This window comes from Hippocampus bargibanti, linkage group LG20 (genome assembly GCF_051943395.1).
Source record: "Hippocampus bargibanti isolate YZ-2025 linkage group LG20, ASM5194339v1, whole genome shotgun sequence".
Lineage (NCBI taxonomy): Eukaryota > Metazoa > Chordata > Actinopteri > Syngnathiformes > Syngnathidae > Hippocampus > Hippocampus bargibanti.
Genome location: NC_142753.1, coordinates 12,073,095 through 12,096,949, shown reverse-complemented (window position 1 = coordinate 12,096,949; position 23,855 = coordinate 12,073,095). Strand labels below are relative to the sequence as shown.

Genomic DNA, 23,855 nt, shown 5'->3' with positions numbered 1-23,855 from the left:
ATAATCGCCGGCTCTTTTAGCCAATCAGAATTTAGTTTGAGCTCCATAAACCAGGACACGAGACGAGTTTCTCCTTGCCTCTCAAAAACCGAAATTCATGAGGCTCGTTCAACCAAAAGTGCTTTGCTGAGCGGATCGTTTCAATAAAGATATATGATATAGTATGTAATATATAGTAATATCGTATGATGTGATTTATTTATTTCAAATTTTTCTCTTGAGAAAATATCCTTGTGAACTACTATATAGACGTGTGGAGTTTTGCAGTGGTTGAGGTAATGGGTTGGAAGATAAATATTTTTGCTTTAGTAATCATGCTAATCCTGTTTAATATCTTATGTTGACCTGTTTTGTCCAGTGTAAGGATTTAAAATGGATATGTATGCGGATGTTTTTTTTTTTTTTTTGTTAAAAAAAATAAATGGGTATAGAACTAAAGTGAAACTTTTGTCCTTGTACAGCATCGACCCAAGTGTGCCGCAAACGCAACATCGTCTCCGAGGTCAGCTTTGTCTTGCATTGTGGGACGAATAAAGGTTTTCTGATTCTGCTTGGCTGTCTGGTGAGGTCTGCTGTCGTTGCCTCGGCCGCCAACAAGCTCACCCACAGCGTCGCCACCGTCTCTCCGTTCAACTGAGTGAGTACCATTCGAGCACCCGTTGAAAACAATCCCAGCTGTCTTTCCGGCGATTGGCGGGGGACACCCTGAACGACCCGGTTCTAACGGAAACAATTTGGGGTGTTCAATTAGCTTGCCATACACGTTTTTGGATTGTGGGAGGAAACCGGATGACCCGCAGAAAACCCATGCAGACCCAAGGAGCACATGCAAATCCCACACAGGAAGACCTAAGCTGGAATTGAACCCGGAACCGACATGCTAACCACTTGACTGTAAAATCATGGTTTTGTTAAAATGGTCAAGATCATGATTGAACATAAACGTGTACTTTGCTGAGGACTTGGGCCATTTCGAAGGTTCCGGTGGTGTCCATGTTGGCGGCAATGATGGGGATTCCCGTGTATGTCTGCTTTGAGTTGCGGAATGTGAAAGTCCTCTGCAGGTCCACCTGGGACAAATATCACCACACGGTTATAAGTAGTACCACAAGATAGACGTCTCAATATACATTAGGACTACATCTGGAATTTATAGAACTCTTATCGGCTATATTATTAATCGGGAGCCACTTGAATGAGTGATGGAATTCAATCAGATGTCTGGTGCACGTACCACTAATGGGATGCAGGCTCCCCCTAGTGGCACATGAATGCACTTCAATATATTTGCCCATAACGATTAATAAATAGCTTGTAACACCAACGAGGTGTGCGTTTGTGTGACTTAGCGTCCCAGTACCAGTACGCTAAGTCGACCATTGCTACGTGTGGCTAAGGGTGTTTCTGTGTTGTCTAAGCAACAGTCTCAGGCAATAGAAGAGGTTGAAAAACTTCTGTTGATTTGGATGAAGAAAAAGCAGCTAGCAGGGGACAGTGTGAGTGCGGGTATTATCGCCGAGAAAGCACTCGGATATCATCAAGAGGCAACTACATCAACAACCATCATAAAGGTAAATAAAACGACTTTATTATACAGTACAGTTTATTTCTTTAATTAAAATACAATAGCATTATTATAAATGAAATAAGGTATATGTTGTGTAGTTTTAAGGCTTATTTAGTAGAAAATGATGTTTTCTGGGGACCTGGAAACAGATTATTCTCATTTAAGGGTTTCCTGTGGGAAATTAATGTTTGGAAGACACACTTTCTGGGAACCAATTAAGTTTGTAAGCTGAGGTATCACTGTATATGCATCTAAACTGTTGAGGTAGTACTTGACAAGCAGCTGGCGTCCGACTTGGGGTGTTTGGACTTTTGTGTTGATTGAATGTGAGTTTCGCTTTGCCGAATTGGGCGGTTGCACGTGTTGTCGCGCTACCACAGGAAGAATGTGCGAGGTCCTATTTTTCTATTTATAAACGCCTTTTCCCTGAAGCCGCTGCCGGATTCGGATCACTGCATACGTCACGGATTCGTCGGTCACCCAAATGCACGTCGTCACGGTGTCGGATTATGTATTGTCAAAAAGAACAGAACTAAATAAAACTATTTTCACAATGGGGTGGGGGGGGGGGCATCGTTTCATAGCATTGAAATAGTGTTTTCTAGAGCAGGGGGTCAAAAGGTTTTTTTGTATAATGTATTATTATTATTATTGTTATTTTTTATTATTTTTTGGGGGGTGGAAGAGTTTAGCCCATTTCTTTCCCAGAAATATATTACGTAAATAAAATTACAATAAATAAAAAATAGCTCAAGAGATAAATAAATAAATACCAAATAATAGATAAAGAAACACCAACTAATATATAAATAAACTAACAAATAAATAAATGCTAAATAAACACCAACCAAACGAAAAATAAACAACAAGCAGATAAATAAATAAACACCAAACAATAAATAAATAAACTAACAAGTAAATAAAGATCAAATAATAAATACATAAACACCAACCAAGAGATAAATAAATAACAAATAAATTACTAAATAAACACAAATAAATCAATCAATAAATAAAATAACAGATAAATAAACACCAACCAATATATAAATAAAATAACAAATAAATAAACACCAAACAATAAATAAACTAACATATAAAGATCAAATAATAAATGAATAACCACCAACCAATAGATAAATAAACTAACAAATAAATAAATAAATACAAAATGAACAGCAACCAATAGATAAATAAACTAACAAATAAATACCGACGACTCTTTTGACCTGGTCTGGTGAGTGATGTGGGAGTCGCCTCATGATAACGTAGCGTCGACTGTTGTTGGCTCAAAAAATAGCGGCTAGCTGTTAGCTATTTTTCAGTTGATTTATGAACGAACTTGTGAGCATTTAAAAATGTTCATATGCCAAGAGATCGCCAAAAGTGAATGACGATTATAACAATTATAAGGAACTTTTTTTAGGTGGGAGGTAGTCTATATCTTTTGCTTTGGTTCGCTATTTGGCTAGCTTCAAATGGCTTGTGAGAGCGAATTTGGGGAGCTTTCACCCCATAAGAATGTAATCAAAGCTAATTTCCGATGACAAGTGGAGCATTTGCATGCTTTTCACCTTTGGAGAAGGTCACACATGCTCCTACTGCAGCCATTAGCTGATTACACAACAACAACAACACACTCACACTCGGAGATAATGCATAATCAATATGACATTCTGGGACGTGCATCATAAAAGCAAAGTTAGCTTTTGGGGTGTGACTACTTCCTGGCTGTAACAACAAAACAACAACACAATGTTACCTCAGAGCGACTTTTCAGGCTACTCCTTTTGGGCCGGAATAGGACATCTTTGAAGTCCAGCTTGAGGTCTACGTCCACGCGAGGCATCCTGGATGATGACGATGTAATTCCCTTGAGGAAGGCAACTACTCGAGCTACAGCGACGATGGAAGGGGGTCTCGTATCCGAAGCCCAAACCACCAAATCCGAGCCTGCGGGCTGCCAGTGTATTTATAGCAAAAAGGGGTCCAGCCCGACCCACCCCCCATGACTTTCTTTGGGCCTTCACGTCCTATTCGTCTTCCACCTTCTCCACTTTCATCTCCCCCTTTTCCAGTGACACACACACACACCGACACCGACATGCACATACGCTGCGGTGGAGCATTACGAGCAAGCCACAAGAGGGATACACACACACACACACACACACACACACACACACACACACACACACACACACACACACACACACACTGGCTTTCGGATCGATTGGAAAATGGTTGTGTGTGACAACAGTGAGTTATATTGACACTAAATCCTGCACAGTTGTTCACCGCAACCGAACAATGGAAATACATGTACAGTGATACCTTGTTTTTTGACTATAATTCGTTCCAGAAAGCTGTTTGAAAAGCATTTTGTTGGAAAACCGAAACAGCACTTTCCATTATAATCAATGTATTTTTTTTAATCCGTTCCAAGTCTAGAAAACAACTTTTAAAGCACGTTTTAACTATTTTACAGAAAAAAACATATACACATGTAATCAAAGAACTAATGTTTTATGTTCACCTATTTTAACATCAACAAACCCCTGAAATTTTTGGTTGAATACCAAATGGGACGAGAACCAAGACGTTTGAAAACCGAGGTTTGACTGTTATTGTGCCTGAGCTGTGAAACGCGCAGTCGAGAGGATTGCGATGTTGGTTGGATTGGATTGGATTTACCTTTATTAGTCTCGCAGTAGAGGAATTTACATTTCACAACAGCAAAGTTATGAAAGAAAGAAGTTGGGGTGTATAACTTGAAAAGTGTTGCGAAATAGTCGCTCCTGGCACACGTTCACATGGAATTGAAAACAAGGCTGTTTATTGGGACAGGACATATCAAAATTCCATTTCAATCAACATGGTCACAGTCGGCCATTTTGGGGCTGAAGGTAAATTCGGGGGATTCCCAGTGGTCATATTAAATACAAACAAAACTTCCTCAATGATCATCAGTACTTTTTGTCTTTTTAATTAAAACCGCGCTTTAAAGAAATCCCCATTTTCGAAAACTCGACCAAACTTTTAATCCAAAAAGAAATGTAATTCACAAAGCACCCGGCAGGTGGGAGCAAAACTCAATTAAACGGACGCCTTCGCGTTTGGCGTTGTCATGGCGACGCCAGGCTTCCTTTGGAACTCACCCAACCACAATGTTAGACAAATATTAACAATAATATTGTAATTGTAGTTTAGTCTTAAATAGGTGAATAATTGAATATGTATCTCAATTATATAAACATTTAAAAACTCACGTTGAAATATACTTTCGTTTTTATTCCTTTTACAAAACACAAACAATTCCTCATAAACCTTCAAGTGTAAGCAGCACGATTTGAAACCAAAGCGTCTTGATCTTCTTTTTGTTTTTCCGCGGAGACGTTGACATTTAAAGAGGAGCTAACATGCTTCCTTCGCGTCTTCCCGTTTTTGCTATCACTTTGAATTGACGTTGATTAGAAACGCGTCAAAAGTCTGCTTGTGGGTCACGGCAATCTTCTTGGGTCAAGTGGATGACTCAAACATTGTTATGTCAACGCAGTTGGCTTAATTATTACCATTAGCGCATTTACTTTTACTTGCAATTTTTAGGAGAGATGGCTAAAATGTATATAAGATAAGAAAACCTTTTTGTCACAATTGACAAATGTGTATGTGTACGTATGTATGTATGTATCAAAATACATATCAGTGTTCATAATTTTAAAACAAAATATTTGTGATCACGCTGACGCGTGTGGCTGCCGCTGCTCACCCACAGAAAAACTTATCCTGTGACTGTAAAGTGACCTTGAGAGTTTTGAAAGGCGCTTAGAAATGAAATGTATTATTATTATTAGTAGTAGTAGTAGTAGTATTGTTATTATTATGTGAAAATTATGAGCCACTTATATGTAAGACAAATAGTCAATATAAATGTTAAAAATGTGTTTTATAAGGAACACTAGAAGAGTAACCATTGAATCAAATAATGTCTTTGAAATGACTTCATAAAATAAGGACATTAAAAGCAAACGTATTTCATTGTCTTGCTTTGTGGCATACATGCCTAGCCGGACATTTTTAGGACTCGTACGCCAATCATGCATATTTCCGATCGCATTCGGATGAGGAAAAGGAGTCATATCATTTCGTAGTGCCACCAAAAGTACACAAAGTACTTCACGTAATCAGCACGAGCAAAGCCAACTTCACCTTATCAGCGGGACTGCCGGATGAACCACGCGGCAATGCTCGCTGGACTTTGCCATGATTAGGAATATGATGATTATTGAGAAGATGCTTTTTAAAAAAAAAACATAACCTCAATATGTCAAGTCTCTCCCTGTAGAGTTATGTATGAAAAAAAGTAACCCGACTCTCACATCCCCTCTCCTTGTCAATCTTTACTTCAAATCATAAACTCTGCCAAGATTTTTGGGGAAGTATCCTTGAACAATTAACTACTTTCAACCAGAAACGCCGGAATTGTGCGCCAGGGATTTCAAAAAACAAGTGTGTTGCATTAATCTTTAACTTTATTTCATTTTGTTTGTAATTGTAGACCTTTTACAGCTTAAAAATACGCTTTATCCTGTAAATCAATTGTAACTAAACTACAGGGTAGGGAGGAGAAAGTGACATATTACAGAACTTATGATTTTGTATGAAAATTATAAGTGAAAAGTATGTATAAGTGTATGAAAAAAAATATTTTTTTTAACATTTAGATCGTGGAAAAAAAGTCAACCATCCATTGCCTACCACCTAATCAATGATCACCTTTAATCAATAAACTCATTCACTGCCAGACAAAATACAAAAATGTGTCCACTGCAGTGACAGGGTTTTTGTCATTGTCACTCAAATCCCAGGACACACAGAATATTAAGTTTTATGACTACATAAACATTCAATACAGCGTTATCAACCTTAGACTCTCTTCTTTCATCAGAAAAAAAGAGTTAATTACTAATTTTTATGGGTCTGGAGTTATATGAGCTTGAAATGAGGGTGGCTGTCCAAAATACAATGCATATTGGTTTATGTAGCGCTTTAAAAACATCTGAAGCTGGAACAAATCGCTTACATGTAAAAGGGGAAATTATGCCCCCTTGTGGAAAAGAATAAAATTGCCAGAGGCCCATTGCCAGCTCTTTATCAGCGCCCAAGCATGAAAAAAGCAAAACCTGAATACATTTGTGAATGGCAGTGAATGAGTTAAAAACGTTTTGTCTTGCATTTTAACTTAATTTATGTCGATTTTTTTTTTTTACTCTCTAAACGTGGTCAAAGTAGCCTTTTTGGGGGGTTTTGTTTAATTTACCCATCAAGCTATTTCAAATGATTGTGAGTAGTTTTACTTTATTTTACTTTCAAATGTTAATTTTTTTTGCTAAAAAAACATAATTCCACAAGCCATTCTAAAATTCAGATTGCCCTTTTCTGCAAAATTAAAAATGGCCGTTGAGTTGAGGTGTCCTCGTGTCGCCACACAGTAACCAACGTAGCGCACGTGACTAGAAAACACGAATACAACACATGGAAAGAATTTGAAAAGGAGTTTGTTTCCTTGACACAAAGTAACCTTCCTCTACCAAACCTGTCGATCAACTTTGAAAAATTCAGTTTGCTTTTCTCAAGAGCGTGCATGCCGTTTTTTTTTTTTTTTCTATATGCTCCTATAATTTTAACAAGCTAATTGTGCACAATTGAAGTGAAGACACATTAAAGGACAACCGACTAACTGACATCATAAAAACGTTTGATAGCATCTAAAATAGCCAAAACACGCAGGATGATATTTTGAGTCAAATGCAAAACATCAATAAAAATGACTTAAAGGGTCCCAAAACGACTTCAAAATGACCTCGGAGATGCAGAGTTTCAGAAGGTCCCGCCCCCTTGTTCGTGACGTTACGCCAAGACGTCTTGCCTTGCTTGAGAATCAAAACAATGGCTTCAGATTCGGAGAAGATGCTTTCTTGTTACTTATCCAGTTATGAATAGGATTCAAATAGTTCTGAAGAGGAAAGCATAAATGTTTGCAATCCATTAAAGGAGTCCTCCCATATCAATTTGACCCGTCAAGGACAGCATGTAGCGTCCCAGAAAATGCAAAAGATGGCGCCTAAGCTCCGTTGGAAATGGGCTGATTTGTTTGCTGGGAATTTGTGTCAGCGAATATCAAATAGTAGTCTTGGTGCAACACACGATTCACCATCACGTTATTTATGTGTTTTCCTTCTAATTTCGCCATCAACATGAAGTTTTCAGACCAAACAAAGTCCCGCAAGATGCATTGTATGTTGCTTTCTCGGTCAGGGGCGTTCCCTCCGTGACGTCACGTCAGGCATCGTCACCAACTCAAAAACAAGACTTCCTGAATATTCAAAAATGTCAAATATAGCTATATGCGGTGGAATCTTTGTAAAATACGCTTAGTAGAAGTCATTTGAAGTGATTTTACAAATTATGGACACAACTTGTCCGGAGGCGTCGGTTGTCCTTTAAAGACACATTTAATTAAACACAAACACTCATTGAATGTCAAGCAGAGCTTTTATTCATTAAAAAAACAAAACTTTATTACCACTATTTTATCTAGACATCATGGAGAGCGTAAAATGCTTCAGAAAACAGAAACAAATCGCTACCTGTGAAAAATTAAAAACTTTCTTCTTCTTCTTTCTAGCAGAAAGAAAGAGAAAAAATGCATCAGAAACAACAAAGGCAGTGCTTCTATATTAAGGCCAAAACTGAAACGACAACAAGTGTGGATGCAGCTCCCTTGCTACTAAAGTGGCAACGTTCATTTTAAATAGCTGATATTTAAATAATAAAAACAAAACATGAAGCGGGCGGTTATTGCACACAATTCTGTACCCTTTCAAAAAAACCTCACAGGAAGTTTTATCTCATCGCGAGAGGAAGGTTTTTAAAATAGTGGGGAGGACGCCATTTTGATTATTTGCAGCAGACAGTTTTGCCATTTTTTGGGGAGGTGATGCAAATGTATCCAATTTTTAATCACAGCATGCGTACGGAACACGGTGGCCATGTTTCATATTGACCTCACGCTAAATTGTACAAAACGAGAGTTGCTCATGTAAATGATGTGCTTCTAATCATCTGATTAAAAAAAGCGGAGTGTCTAAAACAGGGGTCTCAAACTCCGGTCCTCAAGGGCCGTAGTCCTACATGTTTTCCAAGTCTCCCTGTTGCAACGCACCTGTTGCAACATGGAGACTTGGAAAACATGTAGGACTACGGCCCTCGAGGACCGGAGTTTGAGACCCCTGGTCTAAAATCTGTGTACTGAGTGTATGTGTATGCGAGAACTAATGTAGCCTCCTCATTGACTTGCAAACATGAACCAAAAATGGAGAAAAAAAGAAACACTTGTTCAATAAAAGCAGAGTGAATTTAAAATGTTGGAAAGCTTTAAAAAGTCAAACGAGTGAAATCAAGATAAAAGGGCGTGTCAGAGATGTTGACGTACAGATCAGCTCAACTGATCTTGAGAAGTTCCGAGTGGAGAGGATGAAAATTTGGCAGCACACACACAACACATGGCAAGTGGGGTCAGGTGGAGTGGTTTGCACATCAAGTGTCCAGGAAACGGAGAACGGACCCAAAAAAAAAAGTCTGGGGCAACCCTCACGTATGCGTGAAGATTTTGCTGTAGTCGTCAGCGTCGCAGTGGTGAGGGGAGGCCAGATCGCGGCAGATGGAGGTGGGGATGCAGGCGCCGCCGCCCACTCCGCCATTGGCACAATGGCCGCTCATGGCCAGGTTGAGGAGGCTGGTACACGTGGGTAGGTAGACGTGCTGAACGTGCGCCACCTCTGAGCGACACACTGGACACAACTGGCAGGAAATAGGAAAGACACCAAAAAAGTGAGATGGAGGGCTGTGGGGGGTGATTCTTGCGAGCGGATGATATCACGACGCGAAAACAGTTCTTAAGTTGAAGTTATTTTCCCTACGCTTGAATAATCAGCATTTCTTGTCAGTGTCATGTATATTGACTTTGTCATTTGAGAAATACACATTTCGTATTTGTGGTTTGTATCGTGCGAAGGCATCGCAGGGAGTTAAAGTTGGGTTCGGGCCCGAAATTGTGTGCGGCGGAGACCCGAGGCTCACCTGCAACTGGTTGGCGCACGTCTGGCAGCACACCAGATGCCCGCAGGGGCAGAAGGCAGCGTTGATCTGCTCCTCGCAACACAGCATGCACAACAGCGCCTCCTGCAGTTTGTGCAGCCGTTCCTGCAGCGCCCGACTCTGCTGGCAGCTTCCGCAATCGGAGCCGGCATCGTCGTCGTCGTCGGAACCGTCCTGGCGATTTGGTGACCGCGGGCGTGTGGATCGTTCGCCCCCAGAGTGGGACATCAAATCCACCATGCCGGCGTTGTAGAGGGCTCGGCGGGCGTGGTCGTAGACTTCTTTGGAGGTGCGGCGGATGTCAAAGACGTACTTCTTGCCCAGGTTGATGTTCTCGTTGAGGAAGAGCGATGCTAGGTGGCCTTTGAAGTCGCGGCTGTACTGCATCATTACTGCATTGGTAACGGTGTCGCACCTTTATGGACAGACGGACGAATGTGACTTTCCAAGAACTGTTTGGACTTAGCAGCAAGAAGTTGCTAGATTTGTTTGCAAATAGCTTACCGGTAGAAGGCGTGGGTTTCTGTGATGGCTCGGTATAGGCCACTAGCAGCGCGGTTGCTGATCAGCTTGAACATGAGCACCACGCTGTCATTGTTGTCCTTGGTGACTGTCAGATACACAGTCTTGCCTGACTGAGTGGCAATCTGAATGACGGGGTAGCTAACTCTGCGCAGAGGAGGCAGAATTTATCAATGATCAGTTTGGATGAAGGGGTGCAAAAACCCAAAGCGCAATTCAAGCCATGCGGTGAAGAGAACATTTATTGAAGAGGCTCGTGGATGGAGGGACGTACCGGTTGATGAGGCTAAAGTCCTCCTTGCACACAGCGATGCCTTCGGGGCCAACGCCGATGGCCAAGCGCTGGCCGTTGGCGTCACGGGCCCAGTGCCACTCCACGCCATAGTGCTCCAAGGAAGAGACCAGCTGCAGGGCTTGGTACTCCACAGAGGTTTGGCTCAAGCCCTCCAGGGCCTTGTGTCTGGACACGATGCTGGGATGACAAGTTGGAAGTTTTATTCAGTTGACAAAAAAAGTAACACCACGATCGATTTTGTACAGTAGTCAATGAACGGACTACTACATGACCCTCTGGAACAGTCATCGGGTTGCGTAAGAACTTAAAGTGCAACGCCACTACTCGTATTGACCTCTGACTGCACTCGTTACATAGACCTTACCTGTTGACAGTAGCAGGACACGGATCCTCTCCACAAAGCTCTGAGTACCAATACTGGGCCGTGTTTTGGTTGTAGTCGCCGAACTCGGCCTGAGCCAGGAGAGCGCTCAGTTCCTCAGCCTGCTCCGAGCCCATGCGCAGGTGGCCGTTATGGAGGTCCTCTTTCACGTGTGTGAAGAAGATGTGTCTGTGGGGATAAAAGGAGCCCGTTTACCGCTAGTAACAGTCATTCAGTGTACAAGAAGTCTTGACAATGTGACTGGGCCAACTGGAATACAAAGAAGCAGGACACGTGCCCTTTACAGTGTCATAATGACTCACTTTCTGTTTTGGCGCCTCTGTAAAGATGCGCAATCAGAAGTTCCGGGAAAAATAACTGTGATGGCACAGTCTCACGGCAGGTGTTTGTTTGGCCAGTGATTGCTAGTTTTCATTGCACTGTGCTTTGTATCAACCCGCTAAGCTCGACAGAAAAACATGGCGGCATTACGAGAAGAAACTGTTTATGTTTTGCTACAACAACGTGGCGAGAACACAGAGTTCCGGCCCGGCCAAGGAAAACAACAACCACTGTGAAAAATACGCGTTGACTTGGATGTGGAGGCTGACCATTGTTTTGTCCACGAGATGTAAGGGATTCTTCAACAGCGGGAGACGAGTGCACCATGACATCATCACTGAGTCTTTTGAACTGAAGTAACCTCAGCCTACAACGCCTCCTTGTCGTTGACCTATAGCACAGTAACTATTAAGAAGATTGGAACTGTAAATCAGGTTGGGCAGGCCTACTTGTGACTCATGCCGGGACACCTTTTAAGCCTCACAGTTGTCACAAAGCTATTTGATGTAGATTTGGGAATGACTTCAACTCCAATCTGATGCATCAAACGCTGGCACTAAAGGATGATGAGCTGGAGATGGTCTCATAAGAGTCTTGATAGAGCTGTGGTATGAACTAGTGGTGCCCGAAGGAAACCCATTTACTAGCTTCAGGTTAGTGTCTCAGGTAACCAGATACCAGAACCAGATACTAGTTATTTCTCCCATGGTCCTGGTTTTAGCTGCACGAGAAGTCTAGATGAGCACCAATAATGTGGAATGGGGGGGGGGGGGGGGGGCGATGAAGCGACCCTCCTAAGGGGTTATCATCAGAGACAGGGTGGAAAGCAGAAAACTGAAACAGGGCTCTTTACACCAGACGCTGCTTTAGTCACTTGTATTGTTATCCAGCAAGTCTTGATTTCAGGATTTTGTGTCTCTGGCCATATGCTAAAATGGCTAGTATGGTATGGCAACATTTCCTAGACAGATACTAAAGGACGACATCTTAAAGTGCTCGCCTTCAACATAGTTCAAGTCTCTTGCCGATCTTTTCCGACAATCTGGTCCGCCGTGGGGATTGCGGTGTGACACGGGCGCTTCCTTATCCGGTCTTTGGGGGCCATCGTAGACACACTCACGGGGCCGACTTCAGCTGCAAGGGCCGCTCCCGACAAAACCAAAGCATAAGATGCTGGTGGGGTAGCCTGCCAAGCGTGGGTGTAACAAACAGTGCTTTGATATGCTATCAAACATCCCATTCTTAGCCCACCGGCTAGCCTCTTGCATGCAGCACAACAAACACTGTTCCATTGTATGAAGCACAGCAGGAGTCATGTGACGCAGCGCAGCTCGTTTTGTCAACCTACCTGATGCAAACAATAGACTAGAGAGCGGCAGGGTTCCGACCCGGGGTTACTATAGGGCAAGGCGCAAGCAGAGGTTACTGCAGTTCAGGCGGAGCCAGGTTACCATCGGTCACCGAGTCGCTGAGCATCAATGCAGTCTAACTGTAGACATTTTCTTAATTAAGTCAAATGCACAATTGTATCCGTTTATGGTTGTTTCTTGAGTTCTCGCAAAGTCTTTGACCTTTGCTGACATCAAATACAAATGCAGGGAGCATTTGTATCCAGTTCAAAATAGTTTAACCATAAAAAGAGTTCTACAGCAACATTTTACCACCGTCCAATGTTCTGTTGCTCCCGTCATATCAAACTAATATTGACATGATGATAAAAACTGGGCGACCGGGTAGACCAGTCCTTAGTGTGTCAACCTCACAGTACAGCGGTAATGGGGTCAAGCCCGGCTACGGCCTTCCAGTAGGGAGTTGGCATGTTCTCCCTGGGCCTGCATGGGGTTTTCCCCGGGTCTTCTGGTTTCCTCCCACACTCCCAAAAAATGCAGGGCAGGTTGATTGAACACTCCAAATTGTCCCAAGGTGCGCGTCTGAGCTATGAATGGTTGTTCATCTCTGTCTGCCCTGCGATTTGCTGACAACTGGTTCAGGGTGTCCTCCCCCGACTGCTGGGATAGGCTACAACACCTGTTGTGTCCTTGTAAGAATAAAGCCAATAAGGATAAAAGCCAGTAAGGATAAAGCCAGCGACAAACCGACAAATGACGACAATGACCAAACACCCTTGACGGTGGTCTTCAAAGTCGAATGTAACACGAGTCAACCGCGGCAAAGCCAGCACACAGTTGTTAGGTGCTAGCCGCCCATGTCAACAGGAGCTGATGTTTGGCTAATATTTATTTTTAAAAAGAATCAGCGAGGAAGCCGACAGCTCTTTCAGCCTTAGTGCCCTGAGGTGGAATGAGCAACTCCCCCTCACCCTCTCCAGCAGCACCACAAAAACAAAAAAAAGCTTCTCACGCCGGCAGTGTAAATAAATAAAAATGAGCCACGCTGTAAATAGAACTGGTTCAAAAGGTTGTCCAGTAAGTTTCCGATTGATTGAGTGGAACTCCTGCGATCCCATAGCTGGCGTAAGGCTGAAATTTTGTCGTCACAAACGTCAATGGATTTTGGCTGGAGTTCCTGATTGATACCCGTTCAGGCAAAATAACATCTGCGCGGCTAGGACGACTTCCGTTTTTTGGCCAATGAATTTGAGCAGGCCATTTAACTGGCCTGAAAATTCTCAAAGGCCAAATTCTCCGGGGTTTTCCTCAAACTGCTGTATACCAATGTCAGATCTCCACCGAGAAGGGGGATGCTGAGAACAAAACATCTCTCACACAAAGTGAAACCCAACACCGCCGCTTGGACGCTGCGGTCGCTCGCAACCAATCACCCGCAAGAGTTTCCGTCCCAACAATGCGGTTTGTGAGCCGTTCCCAAATGCCGAGGGGTTACTAGCAGTCAATGAACTGCAGTAAACTCTCATCACTCTGCGCTTAGAAAGTGATGTGGTATGGCTTTTGCCGGCCGCTGCCAAATGGCACGAAAACAAAGGCAACGTTTGGTGATCCAACAGGCGTGAGCAAAACATCTTTGGAATTTAGCATCACAACAAATCATCCATTTCGTCAGCTTCAAATTGAAGAATCATTTGGACCAATTCCCTTGTGGAAATTAGTGTTCTGTTTCAGTCACGGTTTTCTGATTAGGCAGTCATGAAGATGCACACTTTTGATCGCTTGATTTTTATACAGAATGTCCATGCTACCGTCGATATACCGTGCTCACTCAGAAATCCCTTTACAATGGCATATTTCTAGATTTAAAATTTGCAGGTCTTTCAAACATGGTTTGAAGTCTCGTAGAGCAATTTGCCCATGGGGACCTCAAGTTGGGGACCTCACTTGAGGTCAGGTTTATGTCCCCACCGGGTAGTACAAACGAGAATGTTTGTCAATTTTGAATGTGATTCATGTGTGTCATTGCCTTCATTCAAAATGAGAGCCAACAGTAACGGGCAAATTGTGCTTTTTAAACAGCCGCCTCTATAAGCTTGTGGAAATGAAGCACGTCTATAGGCGTGATACATTCAATCCATTCAATTGTCAAGGGTGGGGGGTTCAACGTGCCCACCCACGTGCCATTTGCACACCATAAGTTACTCCCAACCTAAACAGCAGCCTTAAGCCGCCCCATCAGCTGGATGTGGCAGGCGAGCGGCAACTTACGTAAGCAACTTTAAGCGTGCTCAGTGCAGCGCACGTTACATAACGCAAACGCCCTATAAGAAGGAGAAGGGGGGGGGGGGGGTATAGACTGAAAACAAGCCTGGAACTCTGTGCCCCCTTTTTTTAGTGGTGTGTGGGCTTTGTCCCAAACTGTCAGACTCAGTCGCCGCACATATGCTCCATGCTTGAACACACAAGCTAGTTTCTGATGTGTGTGTGTGTGAATCTCCTAAAAGCACCAGTTGAACATTACCTATGTGAGCAGCACCTTCTCTACGCCTTTTTTTTGCGCAAGTGCACGCATCTAACACAATGAGGCGTGTCTGCAGAGCGACAACAACTAGCTCACATTAAGTAGGTCAAGGGTGACGGCGGCCTGAAAATATGAGACTTCCTGCGCAAAGTCAATAGGTTGAAAAGTGGAGAATCCACAAATAATTGGATATGGGTTCCAAAAGCCAAAGTTCATCAATGTCCAACCAGAAAGTCCATCTGGCTCACAAAGAAAAAAAGGTCATGTGAAATTTGGAAGTTGTTTCAATGTCATTCCGGATCGTTTCGCTTATTATTGCGATCGCCTGCTTTCTGTGCTTTTGCAAATTGTAAACAATATACAGTACACAATGGAGGATTGGGGAACATTCAAGATCCCTCAAACTACTGAACCCTGACAAGCAGAATTCCTGACTCAGTACTTTGCGTCTCCCACTTGCGGCTATAAATAGAAAACAAGACTTGCACATTCTGCCGTACAGATTGTTTTGGCGATTCATCACTTTTACATTTGGACCATCAAATATTTTTAGATTCCGGTACTGCACCGATGCTGAACTTTGTGGGGATAAGCGGATTAGAAAATGGATGGATGGATACGGCACTCGTCTAAATTTGGCCAAATTAGACGTTGACCTATCAGATCATAGCAAGACGTGCAGCTCTGGGTTGCCATTCTCACATTTTGCTCTTGAGAATCTGATTTTGACTGTTGAATGAGCGACCATCCATAGTGGATCGTAGACGCCGGGTTGGCTTTGACTTTTAGGACTTCATTTTTTGACGGGGAGGTCGGTGGGTGGGTGAGGGGTATTGTCCTGGTGGCAAGCTAGCCACTCTCGAGGACTTGCACACTGCAAGAATCAAGTGAAGAGCTTGGAAGACCCTACTGGACCCTCCGCATCCTCCCCACCACCTTTTCCAGCTACTCCCGGTGCACATAGATAGAATTTGAAACTGTGTCCATACCTGGTTTGTTCCTGCAGAATGAGATGAGGCTCGACGAAGAACTTGACCCGAAGCCGCAGTCGGCACGGCGCCACGTTATCAACTTGCTGACAGATGCGATTGCGCAGGTTCATCCATAGGTTTTCCCCTTTGCTGCCAGTCAACTGGAGCCCAAAGTAGTCCACCTCAATGATGCCCAACTTCCTGCAAACCTGGAGAAAAAAAAAAGGACAAAACAGACACCCCCATTTCAAGCTCAGATAACTCCAGACACATATAATTTAGGATTGTATTTTATTCTGTAAAACAAGATAGTCTAAGGTTTCTTACGGTGCATTGAATGTTTGTGTAGTCCTAAAACTCAATATTATGTCGGTCCTGCAATTAGAGTGACAATGACAAAAACCCTGGCAGTGAACTGGACACGTTTTTGCACATCATCTGGCAGTGAATGGGTTAAGAAAATGTCACGAGTGATAATTACGGCATATGCGGGGCAAACATACTGACAAAAATGTGTTGGTAGAAATTGTTCTTCACATTGAACAAAAACCGCTTTTTACAAAAAAAAAATATACATCATTTGGCGGGCACTAAGACCATGCATCTCACCCAGCAGGTGTACAGCAAGGGGCGTGGTTATGATCAGACTATTTTACTGCATTTTCCAATGTTCAGATCCACTTGTTAGCAGTTGGAATAAAGACGTGCTCCAGTCAGTCGTGTATTCAGTCCTCAACTGCTACAATGACAGAGTTGATCATGTATCATTAAAACGATTATGAAATGGGGAAACTCGGAACTGTTGTAAAGACATTCTTGTTACAGTTGTTAAGTTGCACAAGAGAGAGACAACGGCAGGGAAAAAAGTGAAAGGACGAGTCTTAATGTGAAAGGGAAGTGTTTGTTGATAATTGACTCGTGTCACGCCGTCGTGCTCGTTCCCACTGAGCAGTCCATCACAACAATAGAGATATGACGGCCATGTTTCGAGTCGAGTTTGGACACCCCCGAGTTGTTGTTTTGACTTTTTGTGTCTCCGATTTTTACGGTCTTGGAGGCCACGCCCCCTTCAGCAGCAGCGGCAGTAGTAGTTGAGATTATAGAACATTATCAAACTTTATCATACTAACTACAGAACCGAATGGGAATTTGACGATGTCAAAAAACAACAACTTTGTTTGGATTTCGTCGAAGAGGCGAACGAACAGCAAAGGCGCTCGGCGATGAGAATGAACTCGAGTAACCTTTGCGTAACTAGCCATTCGTGTGGATGCGCCTTCATTTTTCTTGGGCTTAGCCCTATCTGCAATTTAGGATCATTACGACTTCTTTCGAGGATGTTGTTGTCCACTTCACACCTGAATGAACTTGATCACGATCACTTTAACCAAAGCGCACGTTCTGCGCGTGACTCGAAAATGGCTCGAATGGCGTGTCTCTTTTTGTCCCGGCGCCTACCGTGAAGCTCACCTTGTTCAAGCAGTCTTCCCCCTTTGCCTTGGCGTCAACTTCCACTTCCATCACCACCGAGTCCGGACGCGTAACGTGGCAAAGCATATTGCGACTCTTTGGTTACACGCGTCACTCGAACAACCACAACAAACGAACAAGTCAAACGCTTGAGTCTTCTACATGATACGGAGTCCGTCCAGTCACTTGCGTTCTCCTTTCTCTCCTTTTTCTCCTTTCTCTTCTCAACTTTCTCCTCGTCGGTGCGTTCTGTTCTTCCCTGTGGCCCAACTGCGTTCGCCGGCTGCGAACTATATTGCTGAAGCCCACAACTGAAGCCCCGCCCCGTTTGCGGAATGACCAATAGCGAATATGCTGTTAAAGTCGCTACCGGGTTTTCGGCCAATCGGAAGTACGGTTGCATTACGCTGCGGTGAGGCGTTCAGGCGCCCTCGCGTGGCGCTTTTGCGTCCCTCAACAAAGTCGCTTGCGATCGAGCAGACGCTTGAAGACAACTCGAGCAGAAACGGGAGGTTTAATAACGGCTTGTGCGCGGCTTGACGATGTTTCTTTCAATTATATATGTGAACGCAGTCCAGAAATAGTTCCGGGAACGCATAAGAAGATGCTTCTTCAATGGCGTAATTTCATGCGTGAATAGGAAGTCCATAGAAATGACAACACAAACAGTTTCCATGTCGCTCTGTGAAGAGAAGCAGCAACCACAAAATAAGAGTTCAACTTGAGTTCAGTAAGCAGTTTTTTTTCCTTTTTGACGAGTATCCCCAGAACTACCGGACAAAAAAGTGTTACAAATTGCTTTTAACTTTCATGCAATACAGATGGTAAAATTCTGATTTAATTCATGCTGAGGAGACAACATGGGTGATAAAAATCCTGCTTATGGGTCATTGCAGAGGCAACAAGACAATGCTTTCAATTTTATGAATGAATAAATAAATACAAAAGAAAATTACACTTCCAGTATTTTCTCTGCACCGTTTTAAGCCTTTTTTATCGTATTTTTTATTTATTTATAATTTTTTTTTAAATATATTTTTTAATGTTGCGTTAATGGTACAGTGGATACTACGGTCGACAGCTTGTTTTCAGGTGCATGAAAGACAAATGCGGCAAAAGTACAGCTTTAATTCTTATTACAGATGAAGTCATTATTAAAACACGACTTGAATTCGCATGTTGAGGACTGGAAGCAAAACAGACTTTGCATACCCACTACATGTGAGAAAGCACCACTACAATTCTTAATCTCAACAGGAATCCAGTCCACGATGACACTGCTTTAAGGATATGTTATACAAAAGACTCTTATACAACAAAAAAACAAACAAACAAACAAACATGGCTTTAATTCATAAACCAAGGAGAAAAGAGGTCAGGTCAGTTGACTATTTCCTACAAATTCCATGTTTAGCTGCAATATTATTGTCAAAGATGTCAACTAGCAGGTCAACAGACACCATTGACCCAAGAAGTTGACATGAAGCTATCCATTAAGCTAACAGCAGCAGCAGCCAAATTTTTGTTAATCAGCGATGGCTTCTGAAGCCAGAGAGGACGACGTGCATGACGCCACCGCGAGCGAGCGTAAGAAATCAGGCGACACCGCGGCGATATGTAGCTGCCGTCCGTGTCTGCAAAGGAAGATGGGGAAAAATCTCATGCAAAGCGTCGCTTTGTCCCAAATCGCCCTCAAAACGCAAGCTTGGCTAAAATCACCGCCTTGCTACTGTGTTATATAACCAGATTAGCTTTAGAGAGAGAGCCAGCGTGCAAACTGGCTCAGACGACGACACAGATGGACCAAAATAAAAAATAATATGCTCGCTTGTTGGGTAAAGGGGTAAGTGTTGTTTTGGATAAAAACAGCCACATTTTGGCAACTCCTTATTTGTTCATGGATGCACATCACATGATCAAAAGTTGACTTCCTACGGGAGTTGTGCTATTTGAATCTTGTCGTTTCATGATGGGCATTGTCTGAACCTTCGGGAAATGACAAGAAATATCCAACAAATGCTTGCACCGTATGTATCTGTTTCGCCCTGTACTTGTATGGACATGTATTGTGTTATTTGGGAACAGAATGTTGCATTCAGTACCTGTTTGGAAATAAAACAAGCCACACGTGGAGCGTAACCATTTATACATATACATGGAGGTATGTATCTGTATACAGTCAAACCTCGGTTTTTGAACGTCTCGGTTCTTAACCAATTTGGTTTTCAACAATTTTTTTAATGCCTCAGTTTACAACCGAAAATCGGTTCTCGACCAAACTGAGCGCACCTGAATGCACCACTCAACTCCCCTCTACTGCCTTATACATGTACGTCACTTCCTCGACGCACTAACCTCGTGTAGCGTTCCAATGTGAGCAGGTGTCTTTGTATTGTTCAATTACGATTAAAAAAAGCAGATATTGATTACATTGATAAAAATGGGAATTGTTTCGGTTTTCAACCAAATCGCTTTTTAAACAGGTTTCTGCAACGCATTATGGTTTGACTGTATGTACATCACCATCCATTTTCTGATCCGCTTTAACCTCACAATGGTCGCGAGGGCTGCTGGAGCTTATCCTAGCTGCCTTTGGGGATACCCTGAACCGGTCGCCAGCCAATCAAATGGCATATAGAGAAAAACAACCATCTGCATTTATGCTCACACCTGCGGACAATTTTGAATGTTCCATTAAACATCCACACATTTTTGGAACGTGGGAGGAAACCAAAGTACCCGGAGAAACCCACGCAGGCATGGGGAGAGCATACAAACTCCACACAGAGAGGCCCGAGCTGGGATTGAACCCACAACCTCTGCGCTGTGAGGTTGACTCACTAATACGTCCACTACCGGACGCCCATGTGTGTGTGTGTGTGTGTGTCTGTGGGGACACACACACAAAACCTAGAAATGACTCAAGGCATTAGTACCATCATGCAAGCTGCTTCCCTTGCACATGTAGGTCGATTAAATTTCCCCGACTAGTTTGCATTCTGGCGTCTGCTCGGCGGCCATGTTTGACATCATGCCATGTGACATCAAGTCACCGCGACCCCTCCGCCCCCCCCCCCCCCAACCCTAGCGTAGCATGAACACATGCATGTGCTTTGGAGTGTGCGTGTATTTGTGTCGGTGTGTGGCCGCGTGACATCACACCGTCATCGCTGCCCGCTCACTGCTAGCGCAGATTATGTCAGAAAGTGCCACGCGAGCAGAGCGGTCGCCGCGGCCGTTGCCGCCGCCGATGCTCCTGCTGTTGTTTTTCTGCCGTTGTCGTCATCTTTTTGCTTTCAACCGCCCGAAAGTTTAAGCGCAGCTGCGAAGGGATGAAGAAAGCTCCACTTCCCGGTAACTCGCACCCGTGGCCCAAAGACGGTGATCCCGAAAAACGTTTGTCCGATGTCGCCACGGATCAATCTCCGTTGTCTGATTGGGATGGGACAGCGGCGCAGAGGGTGATGAAGAGGAGTCGGGGGTTCAGCACTTCCTTCAGCCTTGAGGAGGACCCCCAACTTCTGTCTAGTGATGAAGATACCGAGGAAGAACAAGAAAAGACTGCGTCAGAACTGGAGAAGGCAGATGCTTCCTCACGGGCCTCCCAAGTTCCGCGACGGAACGTTCTCCGGCCTCAGGACTTGTGGTTTGCCATGTCCCAGTGTCTGGCTTTCCACTGGCCGTTTTGTCTCTCACGTAACAGGGCGAGCAAGAACTTGGTAGGCCAATCAGCTAGCAAGCAGCATTCAGCCATCGGTAGCCCCTCAAAGGAGTTAGCCTCACGCGACAGAAAGGTGATGCGGAAGGAAGAGGAAGTACCAAACAAGGGAGCGAAAACCGGACCCTCCCCTTTCCGAGGGCTCTCGCGTTCCTTGCCAAGGTTGCCAAGCTCCAGGCTGGCGTCGGACTTGGGGTCTGTGCTGACGGAGAAAGACACTTTCTTGCGCATTGAGCTTGTAGATGCCACTAAAGAAGGAGAAGACTCCTGCTACAAAGCTGAATGGAAGCTTTCTGAGACGACCAAGGATGTGGCAGAGGGCGTTTGGTTCTCTCGGAACAAGGTACGCCTAGAGTGACGTCCTTGTTCACTACAACGGAACCGGTCTGGTCTTGAAGGTCCTTTGAGGATATCCATTTAGAGGAGCTTCAGCCAGAATGTTTGCAAATGACTGTGACACTGATACACAGCTGGAGCGAAGAGAACCTTTTGAGGGAGAGCGAACTACCTTGAAGGTTTGGCGTTTGGCTGCCTTGGTCAGGTGAACCACAGATGAGCCTCTTGATCAATGGCAGAAACAGAAGTGAACGGAGGTAGTGTTCTGGATTGTCATGGACCCATTGTCAGTTTTCGGATTGCCTCCTTCTTTGTGGACCGAACAATTAGTAGTACCTTTAGGCTCCAGTTTTCACTGCTCGCTGGAGTGGAAGGATTCTGAACCGCTGGTGGACTTTTTTTGCGTTAGGGGGGACCAAACCAACCTTTAAAATCAGATGTTGAGTTCTGGTTTTCCATATCTATGTGTCTGACTTTGTCATACCCGTCTTGTCTGTCACTGGCAAGAGCTAAATTGGAAAATTAGTTCGTGACAGATTTAGGGCCAATCCCAATTCTTCCAAAAGGATCTGTCTTGTTGTCCAACCAATCCCCAAGACAGGTTTTGAGCAGGTCTGGCATTACTTGTCCTAGTTTCTGGTTCTTGCAGACGTTCTATCCTTAGATTTCGCACCTATGTCGGTAGTTCCAAGCGAGGGAAGGGAAAACTCGCCCTCCCAGGCCAAATGGAGGCTTTCTAAACCAACCACCGAAGACATGGCAGAAGGCCACGGACTCTCTGGTCACCGCAGAACTGTGAATTGTTTGTCTGCCACGTTTGATCGCTTACCGTAAGCCCTTTAAGATGCCGACATCAGGTTTATTTCACCTCATAATCATCAAGATAAGCCTCCAAACATGTTTTTTTATGAGCTGCTATTTCCAGAAAGGCCTCAAAGCACATTTCATGTTTAATTTTCTGCCTTTTTTGTTTCTCTCCCGGGAAATATTTTCTACACGGTGTATGAGAGGCAATAACGTGACAAGCATTTATCAATAAAAGTGTCCTGGTTTAATTGCGCCTGGAATGTTTTTGTTTTATACTTTGGGTTCATATTTTCCTCAGTCGGCTGGTTTTTTTTTTTGGTTTTTTTTTTTTGGGGTGTTGACGTGTTGGGAGGACAAAGCAGAAGGCGATAGATGATTCCTGCAGGGCACTTGTGATGCTGGACTAGATTTGTCACTGCGTGTGTGTGTGTCCGAGGGGTTGGGGGGTTGTGTCTGTGTGGGTGTGCATACAATAGCAGCATTCTTTGAAGCTTTATTTAGAAGAGCCTTTCCAGGCCCTTAAAGGACAAACCGACGCCTTCGGACAAGTTGTGTCCATAATTGTAAAATAACTTCTTCTGAGCGTATTTTACAAAGATTCCACGGCATGTAGCTATATTTTACGATATTTTAAGACTCGCGCTGAATATTCTTGTTTTCAAGTTGATGACGATGCCTGAACCACAAGACCCATGGATGGAATTAAAAAGCAAGGTGGCCATTTTCATTTGGTAGCAGCGAATTCCAGGACTGCAACTTGACAAAGTCTTCCTGTGGCCTTTTTTTCATCGCTGCTCACTCACAGCTCGAATTGATCTCGTCCTTGTTTCCCATAGCATCTCTTATTCATGCCCCCGCCATTATTTATGCCTCATTTCATTCAAAGGGAATGGCAAATAAGCTCTATTTTTAGCTGGAAATTCGAGGTAACAATGCAATTTGATGCACCCACAAGCTGCTTGCTGTTTTCTTGCTTTGTGATATGGTCCAATGTAGTATATTGGAACGAGATGTTTTGAGAATTATATCTCATTAAAAAATCCATACAACAAAGATAAAGCAATACAATTCCACGGAGACAAATTGTGTGCGCATTTCTGAGATTGAAAGAAACTTTCGTTGCAACATTCAGCCACGAGAGGGCGACAGCGATCCGCCCCAATGCCCAGACTGCATAGCTGGAAACCCGCGCGACACTCCGACCTGACGAACGGCTCCATTTTTCCTTACTTACTGAGAAACAAAAAACATACGCGTGTGTAATATAATAACAAAGTTTCACATGTAACCATGAATACTTTTAACAAGTTACAACATATTTCTATCAATAATCAAGTATATTCTTTGTTATCGAGCATTGTGGCTTTTTTTTCAAATTGAATTTGTCCACAACAACAACAAAAATCATTTGAATTTGTGTTCTTCCAATGTATAAT

The 23,855-nt window shown here is 43.5% G+C and overlaps 3 protein-coding genes and 1 long non-coding RNA gene across 6 annotated transcripts in view; 2 read left to right on the top strand and 2 right to left on the bottom strand.

The window, feature by feature from the left end:
• The window catches only part of gmpr (guanosine monophosphate reductase), an 8,838-nt gene extending 5,159 nt beyond the window's left edge, over positions 1-3,679 (bottom strand). The window contains exons 1-2 of the mRNA XM_089023876.1: positions 3,330-3,679; positions 951-1,070 (exon numbers count right to left, since the gene is read on the bottom strand). Of these exons, the coding sequence (XP_088880002.1) occupies positions 951-1,070; positions 3,330-3,416 (207 nt within the window). The 5' untranslated portion in view covers positions 3,417-3,679. The remainder of the gene's footprint in view (positions 1-950; positions 1,071-3,329) is intronic.
• Positions 1-23,855, top strand: part of LOC148883261 (uncharacterized) — a 24,455-nt gene extending 600 nt beyond the window's left edge. The window contains exons 2-3 of one of the 2 annotated variants that reach the window (XR_016118675.1): positions 462-637; positions 23,083-23,855. This is a non-coding gene — a long non-coding RNA (uncharacterized LOC148883261). Of the gene's footprint in view, positions 1-461; positions 638-751; positions 944-23,082 lie in introns of those variants that run through there. The other variant, XR_016118674.1, reaches the window with a different exon arrangement.
• On the bottom strand, positions 8,104-17,840 carry mylipa (myosin regulatory light chain interacting protein a). Of its 2 annotated transcripts, XR_016118645.1 has the most exons (8): positions 17,559-17,840; positions 16,107-16,297; positions 10,909-11,094; positions 10,524-10,721; positions 10,232-10,396; positions 9,710-10,142; positions 8,858-9,430; positions 8,104-8,733 (listed from the first exon to the last, which is right to left on the bottom strand). XR_016118645.1 is itself a non-coding variant. In XM_089023566.1 (7 exons), exons 1-7 carry the CDS (start codon positions 17,643-17,645, stop codon positions 9,221-9,223), a joined length of 1,470 nt encoding a protein of 489 aa, XP_088879692.1. In that variant the 5' UTR covers positions 17,646-17,840; the 3' UTR covers positions 8,104-9,220. The 2 variants fall into 2 exon arrangements, 1 of the variants encoding a protein (XP_088879692.1); XM_089023566.1 differs by having other exon boundaries at positions 8,104-9,430.
• LOC148883262 (uncharacterized) lies at positions 20,716-22,655 on the top strand. The gene has a single exon (XM_089023578.1). It carries the CDS (start codon positions 20,891-20,893, stop codon positions 21,632-21,634), a length of 744 nt encoding a protein of 247 aa, XP_088879704.1. The 5' UTR covers positions 20,716-20,890; the 3' UTR covers positions 21,635-22,655.

What these genes read in the sequence shown, in the direction of transcription:
- LOC148883262 (XM_089023578.1), top strand. Translation starts at nt 20,891, where the DNA reads ATGAAGAAAGCTCCACTTCCCGGTAACTCGCACCCGTGGCCCAAAGAC.
- mylipa (XM_089023566.1), bottom strand. Translation starts at nt 17,645, where the DNA reads ATGCTTTGCCACGTTACGCGTCCGGACTCGGTGGTGATGGAAGTGGAA. An exon ending in GAAACCCACGCCTTCTACCG is followed by an intron (nt 10,143 to 10,231) that starts GTAAGCTATTTG and finishes CTGTCCATAAAG; the next exon opens with GTGCGACACCGTTACCAATG. An exon ending in CGTGCGCCAACCAGTTGCAG is followed by an intron (nt 9,431 to 9,709) that starts GTGAGCCTCGGG and finishes ATTTCCTGCCAG; the next exon opens with TTGTGTCCAGTGTGTCGCTC.